Raw genomic sequence first — 7,989 nt, 5'->3', positions numbered from 1 at the left:
TGTTCTCTGTCCTTGAACTTCATCTATATTATCCCATCAAACCCTCTAATGTCCCAAGACCCAGACTTTTATCTGTATCCTAGGTAAAGAGACCAAGGCTCAAGGGATTACTTATTTGCCTTAAGACACACTTCTGAATCTAAGTACTGTAATCAATTGGCAGTGCAATTCCATTTCTGTGAATGGTCCTAACAGAATTAGTTGTACAAAGGCACAAAGATACAGATACTTCACAGAGAACTCTTCTTCACGTCGAGAAACTAGAACTGACCTTAAAAAGCTAATCAACTGGGGGATGGTTAAATCATTATGAAGCAACCATACTAATAAGTTCTATGTGGTCATTTAAAAATGGAAATATAGCTGCAGTTACAGAACAATTTGCATAGTAAAATCCAACCTTTATTTAAGAAACTGTATATGTGTATATATCCACATACATAAATGTACATTTCCACAAAAAGGAATGAGGGGGAAATTTCTACGTTTGTATTGGTTAACTTTTTCTTTCTTTAACAAAGAGCATGTATGTTTTAAATTTTTAAAGGTAGGGGAGGGCTCATGCTCTTGACCTTTAAACTACATGGCCTTGAAACCTCCTTCCATAAACTTTTCAGATCAAAGTTCTCCCCGAAAGTTTCTATGTCGGTGGAGAGCAGAGCTGCAAAGGATCACAATGTTCTCCAAATTTAGAAGCAACATTTTAATCTTGAGCTTGCTGGGCACACCCCCAGGCTCAAAAGCGGGCAGCCTTTGATCTTAAATATGAGTTCCAGGTCATCTTCTTGTGTCTTACAGGGTCTGGTCTGCCTACCTGCATTTTATTTTCTTCAGAAAATCTTTGGCCTTTTCCAAGTGGGACTTCAGTGTTTCCTCACTGCTTTGCTGCCTCAGTTTGTCCAAGAGCTCATCGAGTTGGGCCTCCTGGGCCTGGCAGCCACCCCCAAAACAGAAGGAAGCAGACGGGAGTTACCAGAGCTCACAATGTAAGTGACATGCAGTGATCCTGCTACTGAAACTGAGGTCCAGACACTCAGGGCAGGCCCGGGACCCTCTTTTCTACAAAAAGTATGCTGCTCCAGGCCTCCGGGATCTTCTCTCTGCCTGGAATGTTCTTCTTTGTCCACTTTACATCCTCAGAGACCTAGCTCAGATGGGACTCCTCAGGGACTCGACCCTCATACCTACCCAGCCTGGCCCTTGTCACACCTTCCTGTGGCACCTGCTCCTCACTCTCACCAGTCTTACTTGAAATCGGATGCTGAATATACCCCCTCTACCCCTTAGGCTGTGTGAAGGCAGCTGGGGTGGTGGCCAGCTCATGTCCTGTAGGGACAAGGTGACTGCCAGGGGTGGATGCTCCATACCCTTAGTCTGTCTCCCATGCACATTCTCTTACAGACACGTTTGGATCCAGGGACCCACTATACAGCCCAGGCCTGACTCAGGTAGATTTCTTCAACTCTCATCTAGTCCTACAACCAAGGTGAGCCTCAATTTCCCGATCTGCTCAAGGTTATAGCTTGAGGTTTTAAATTTGAGATTAATTGTTGTTTATAGCATGAAGCATGGATCGAATTTTTTTTTTTTCCATCTGAATGCTGGCTGAGTTTGCAGGCCACCAAGCAGAGCCATCAGACAGCTGACAATCCAGGTATGGCCCTTCCCTCAACCCCCGTGGTGGCTACCCTGGGCGCCAGGGGCCACACCTGGTTTTCCAAGTTGTGCTCCTCGCGCTGCTGCTCCATCCGCTTCTCAAGCTCCAGCTCCTGCACAGACAGCATGCTCTGATGTGTCTCCCACAGCTGTATGGCCTCCTGGAAGTAGCTGAAGAGGGCCAAGCTCTGCCACTCCGACTGGTTCGCCAGGGCCTCAAAGGATTTCTGCAGTGGCAGAACCCAGAGAAGGGGCCCTGAGTGCTGAGCGCCCCAGGGCGAGGAGGAGGACCCTACTCACAGGGCTGCCTCACAGGACTGGCCGTCCCTGCCTGAGCACCACCCCTCACTTTGGCTCATGGCCCTTTCTCTTCCGGGACAGCATTCTGAGTCTGCCCAAGGCCATGGCACTGGTCTGGCTGATCCTGAAGTCCCATGTCAGGACCTTTTCCATGTCTATTGAAGTCACTAACAGGAAGAAGAAAGAGAAATAGCCTGGGCCCTCACGTGGCCACACCCAGCTCGGCCGGGGGCATCTTTCCTTCTTCGGACTTCCCTGACTCTCACCATCTAACCAAGCACCACAGCCTGCTGTTGAATCTTCGCCTCCCCTGCCCGCCTTTTAAAAAACATATGTGTCTTTTGCTCTCATCAGAGTCGGGGGTCAGCGAACTTGGCCTGTGGGTTAAATGTGGCCCTTTGTCCTTTTCTGTTTGGCCCTGGGAGCTAAGCACAAATTTTAGATTTTTAAATGGCTGGGAAAAAATCAGAAGAAGATGTTTAATGCTGTGAAAATTATATGAAATTCATATTTCAGTGCCCACGAATAAATTTTATGGCATCACAGCTGATATTTCTGAATTGCCTAGATCTGCTTTTGTGTAACAACAGCAGGGAGAACTTTTTAGAGATCTGACGGCCCATGGAACCTGAAATACTTGTCTGATTCCTTATGGAAAATGTTTGTTGACCCCGCTCCAAATTCTAAGTATCTTGGGGCATGGGATTATTGCTTTTTGTGGCCCTTCAGCACCTAGCCTTAGCAAGGGCTCTGGGAGCACTGCTCGACACTGTTCCCATGGAGTGTCATGGGTGCCAGCGGGCGGCTGGGGAGTCAGGGTGAGCCTGGAGTGCCCATCACAGAGGGACTGCTCCGAGGAGCTGGCCACGACGAGAGAAATGGGCTCAATTAGCGACAGGAAAATTGGAGGCCCCTGGAATCCCATTCTTCTCACAGCCTAGCACCCTGGGTGATCCCCACTCCGTTCCCCAGCTGCGTGGGTCCCGAGCTACGCACATCCAGGAACTCCAGCTCCTCCTCCACCTTGCTCTGGAGTACTCCCATTGTCTGGAAGAAGGATGGGCTCACTAGGCTCTCTGCCTCCTCCTCAGTGAAGGCTTTCCAGTCCAGCAGCTGATTCTGGAGGGGGAAAAGGCAGAGCCTGGCTTAGGGCCGGTGGGGGCTTCCCCTCAGGGCCTGGCCCTACCCACCGCAATTTGCCTCCCACTCATCCCTGAGAAACTTCGGGGAAACACTCACGGCAGTGGAGATGGTGCATCTTTATGGTCCGCTTGCTCTGTCCAGGTGCTGTGTGCTGCCCCCCACCCTTGTCTCACTGACTCCCCCAGAGGTGTTCTTATTAGCCCCATTTTGACAGATCAGGAAACCCGGCTCAGAGAAGTGAAGGAACTTGCTGGAGACCGCACAGTTGGCGAGTGGTGGGGCCAGAATCTGAACTCAGAACTGTCATATTTTACAGGCATAACCCACCATCCTATATGGCCTCAGCATTGCTGCAAGTCAAACAGGGCTCCCATTTCCTGTAACTGAATTAGTATCAACCAGAAAGTGGACTCTCTATATAAATAAAGCCTCGGTTTATGCACAAAATCTAAAATAAACCAACCTTCCCCAAATTAAAAATCTGTCTGTAGTAGTTTGTTTCCAATGCTGCTGAATCAGAATACCAGGTGCCCTCTGTCAGACACACACTCTCGGAGTGTGTGCTGACTTCAGCACTCATTCCCTGCATGTGCCAGACAAAAGAAAGACAGAGTGGGCACAAGGTGTCAGCACTCAGGGCCATCAGGCTCCAGGAGAGATCCCAGGCAGCAGGAGGGTGGGGGAGGTGAGTTCTAGCGGGTGCTCTCAGAGGACACAAGGTTTCCCTCTCCTCTCTTCCTCCGGGCTTTCCTTCTGAGGTTGGATGCCCCTAAAGAGCTGACTGAGAGGCACATGGCTGTCCCTAAGGCCACAGAGCAAATGGACAGAGCCCTGTGGGCCTGGGCAGCCCCGGGCCTTTCGCAAACTTGATTTTCTCATTTCCAGATGAGGCTGGTGACACCTACTCTGTAGGACCTTGTAGGATTCAATGGCAGAGTATGCAAGTAGGTGGCATAGGCCATAGAAACGACAGCACTTGGACCATGCATCGTACTGTAAAGCACTGCTCACTCACCTCAGGGTCTTGATGGCAGAGCAAAAGCTGGACAGACACGTGAGGGGTAGAGTAGCAAGAGCTTCTTGGGGACCACAGGTGGGGCCCTCAGAGTTCGGGGACTCTTACTGCCACAGGTGGCAAGTTAGACCAATCTCAAAATGATTAGGCTTTTTAAGGTTTTTTCCTCTAAATAGTTTTACTGAGGAGGCAGGGAAGGGGCATTTTGATAAAATAGTCCCTTGTACCCCAGAATACCAGACATTTTAACTGAAAGGATAGGCTCACCCTCTAACAGAGAGAAAAGTTGGGTGTGATGGCAGTGGCAGCACTATTTATAAAAGTGAAGCGCTGGAAATCACCTCCGTGATACAACCTCCGCTGAATAAATAATATCGAGTGCTGTAAGTGATACAGAGGGTCAAGGATGAAGCCTGAGGTGATCAGAGAGTGTATAACTTTGTCTGCGAGATCAGGGAAGGCTTCCTGGAGGTGGTCATTAATGGGCTGGAACCTGAGGGATAGGTGGGAAAAGCTGGGGAGAAGGGAGTCCAGGCGGAGGAAACAGCTTCAGAATACCCAGAATCTAGTGATGGCCTGGGACGTGTAAGGAAGGAAAGCAGGGGAACCAGGCTGGAGAGAGGCAGGGGCGGGCCAGGGACAGGGCTCCAGGCCCACTCCCTGTGTTCCTCTCCTTAGGCCTGCAGGGAGGGGTGTCCACCTTGCACTTTTGCACATAGGCCAGGCACTCCTGCCACGTCTTCTCATACTGCAAGCGGATCCGCATCATGCATTCCATGTGGTAGGTGTCTACATGGGCAGAAACAAACCACGTCAGCATGGCAGCTGCTCTTCCAGGAGAAAGAGAGATTAGAAAGAGGAGTTTCCCCTTCACGAGGGGAAGCATCTTCTCCCCAGCAAAGTGCCTGGATAGTGGGGATAATATAGGTGAGCTCAGTGGTCTCAATTCAGTTCAGGGGCAGGAGTCTCACAAAGTTCCCAACACACTGAGTTAAGGATCTCCAAAGAGGAGTTATCTTGATCTGTTCTGAATCCATTCTGATCCTGATTCTTGATTCAGTTTCAAGGCTGGTGAAATTGTTTTGGGGAGTTGTACCAAGTCACAAAACAATAACAAGGGTGCAAATTAACGAGCGTTTACAGATCATGTCTGTGGTTAATTTCTTAAGAAGTAAATAGATTAGCAGGACATTCAGAAGCTTATTGATTTTCTCCTCTACCTCCTCTTTATTGTGTCCCAATTTATAATCAACTCAATGTTGACTCTTGGTGTCTAAGATAAGCAACTGAAGTTGAATGTGCCTGGCAGGTCTGGAAACTGAAAGACAAAGATTTTGTGGTGGCTGTTCTTTAACAAAGGCTCGGGTGGGGCCGGGTGGATGGCAGTGGGGTGTAGATTTAGGACACTGTGGAGGGTGATACGCAGTGGAACTGTCCAGGAAAAGCTCTAAAGCTGGTTTCTCCCAGCCCCAGAGCCACTTCCTAGGCCAGCAAGGTGATGAACTCTCCCCGCCTGGCGTTTTCAGTCCTATACCTCTCTGATTTTCCCCCTCTAACTCCATCACTCCCAGCTTAACCTCTTCCACTGGGTCCTCACTGCCCTGAGGATAAAGTCCAGCCTTACTCTGTGGCCATGTGGCTAGCACAGTCTGGCCCCTGGGCATCTTCCAGCCTCCCCTGCTACCTTCTCCGTTCTCCGAAAGCCTCAGCGCTGCCCCGCCTCTGAGCCTCCCCACATGCTATTCTTTCTGCTTGGAAAGCTCCCCAACCCCTGGGCTTGGCTCACTCTTACTTTCTTTGCAGGTCTGAACCAGATGATCTGTTCCTTGGCAAGGTCTTGCATGACCCTTAACCAGGCTGTGTCCCCTAATAAATGCTCATATAGATGGTCGCCTGTCTGCTCCCTGCTGTCATATCCTGCATGATCTGACTTCAGCTCTGGACTGGAAGCTCTGGACCCACGGGGAGATCTACCCTGCTGGTTGGCAGGGCCCAGCACCATGCATGTTCCTAGGATGCACCTGATGAATGGCAGCCGTTGCTATTATTTCTGATCTCGGGACTCTTAGCCTTGGCATAATAACATAATTAATTATAATACATTTGGATTTATAAACCGGAGAGCCCTGAGAGCAATGGTGGGTACTACTAGTCAAAAAACCCAGGTCAAGTCCAACTGTGACACATCATTTGCTGGGTGACCTTGGGCTGGATACTTCGTCTCTCCATTGCCTCTGAGTCCTTCTTTGTCCCAGGGTGACAATGACCCCACTGATTTCACTAGGTTACTATGAGTCTCATAAGAGATGGAAATATATCTTCTAGGGCAAGGATTGGCAGACTTTTTCAATAAAGGGCCAGATAGTAGATATTTCTGGCTTTGTCAACCACGTAGTCTCTGTCACTATACTTATTTCTGCTGCTGTAGAGCAGAAGCAGCCAGAGACAATATGTAAACAAATAAGCATAGCTATGTTCCAGTGAAACTTACTTACAAACAGGCAGTGACTCATGGGCCAGAGTTTGAGGGCCCTGGTTATAGAGAAGTCTCAAATACAGTCATTTATTATTTAGCACTCTCCATGTAAGCCAGGTACTGAACTAGGACTAGACCACAGAATCACATGTAGATTATTACATCAACTCCACAAGGTAGGTGCCTTTATTACACTCCTCTTGAGGTCCCTATTTTATGGAGGAGGAATTTGAGGTCAAGAAAGGCCATGACCTCCCCAAGGTCACAGAGCTGGGAAAGCGTAAAGCTGGGACTGCAAGAGCTGTCCGTCAAGCCCACATCTCTCTGACTACAATACCGTGTGCATAACTTCACATGCCCAGGACCTGGCCCCTGAGCTGTCCTACGGGTGGTCATCAAAGTCATCCCTCTGGCTCCATGCTGGGGTCAGAGGACAGGGGTCAGAGTGTGTGGCTAGCACTGCGGCCACTTGAGCAGTGACTTGGGAGGCTGTGGGAGGAAGGTAGGGCTCTGCCAGGCAAGGTCTTGGAGGTTCGATATGAGCCTCAGAACTTACTCTTCCCACTGCACCCCATTGTTTTCCCCAGGAGACACTTGCCACTCACTCCTGAGTTTATAACAAACTCGCAGGTAAATGATTGATCAACAGGCTGAAACTGTTACAAAGATACTACTAGAACAGAGTTTGGAGAGAGCAAGTGAAATCTCACAAACCTCACTTACCGAGGCGCTTATTTTGGGAGTTGAGAATAGAATACCATTCGGTTAGCTGAGCCTTGCTGTAATTGGGGGGCAGAAGGTCACTGGGGAAGGAAGATATGACAAGTAAGCCACACTTAAGTAAAACGTTCACTTACCAAAATTGGTAGCAGCTTTAAGGAACGTCTATGTAAATACTAAAAACAAATTGACTTGCTGGGGATTTCGTGGTGTCAAATACACACCTCATGAAAAGGTCTATTCACATTAACGAGCCTGTTACTTTGAAAATAAAACTGAATTTTCCTAATGGGAAAAAATCAAATGGCTTACAGCACTTCTAGGAACCTAATCCAAGTAACAAAATGCACACCGAGTTACATATTAAGATCGTTGCTTAACATTACTGTTTATAAACAAACAAAAAAAATATCGCAAACAACCTTCATATCCAATAATAGCAAATTGTCTAAATAAACTACAGTGAATTCTCTTGTGAAGTTATTAAAAAAGTGTGGCAGAGTAAAAAATGGCCACATAGCATTAGTGTCTTCCATTAGGAGGTGGAGCCTATTTCCCCACCCTGGATCTGGGCTTGGCTATGAATTTGCTTTGGCCAATGGGACATTAGCAAAAGCAACATCAGGGGCTGGGAAAGGCCTTGCTGTTGTATTCCGCTTGTCCTCTCCTGTTGTAGAGT

General features: G+C 48.5%; 1 protein-coding gene across 1 annotated transcript in view; it reads right to left on the bottom strand.

The window, feature by feature from the left end:
• Positions 1-7,989, bottom strand: part of CCDC180 (coiled-coil domain containing 180) — a gene marked incomplete at its 5' end in the record, with an annotated part of 58,421 nt that overhangs the window by 35,104 nt on the left and 15,328 nt on the right. Inside the window, 5 exon segments of the mRNA XM_023534231.1 lie at positions 815-930; positions 1,710-1,883; positions 2,953-3,075; positions 4,815-4,903; positions 7,314-7,393. Coding sequence (XP_023389999.1) covers positions 815-930; positions 1,710-1,883; positions 2,953-3,075; positions 4,815-4,903; positions 7,314-7,393 — 582 coding nt within the window.

This window comes from Pteropus vampyrus, unplaced genomic scaffold (assembly GCF_000151845.1).
Source record: "Pteropus vampyrus isolate Shadow unplaced genomic scaffold, Pvam_2.0 Scaffold123, whole genome shotgun sequence".
Taxonomy (NCBI): Eukaryota; Metazoa; Chordata; class Mammalia; order Chiroptera; family Pteropodidae; genus Pteropus; species Pteropus vampyrus.
Note: the sequence above shows the minus strand (reverse complement) of the source record. Positions and strands in the feature narration are given on the sequence as shown.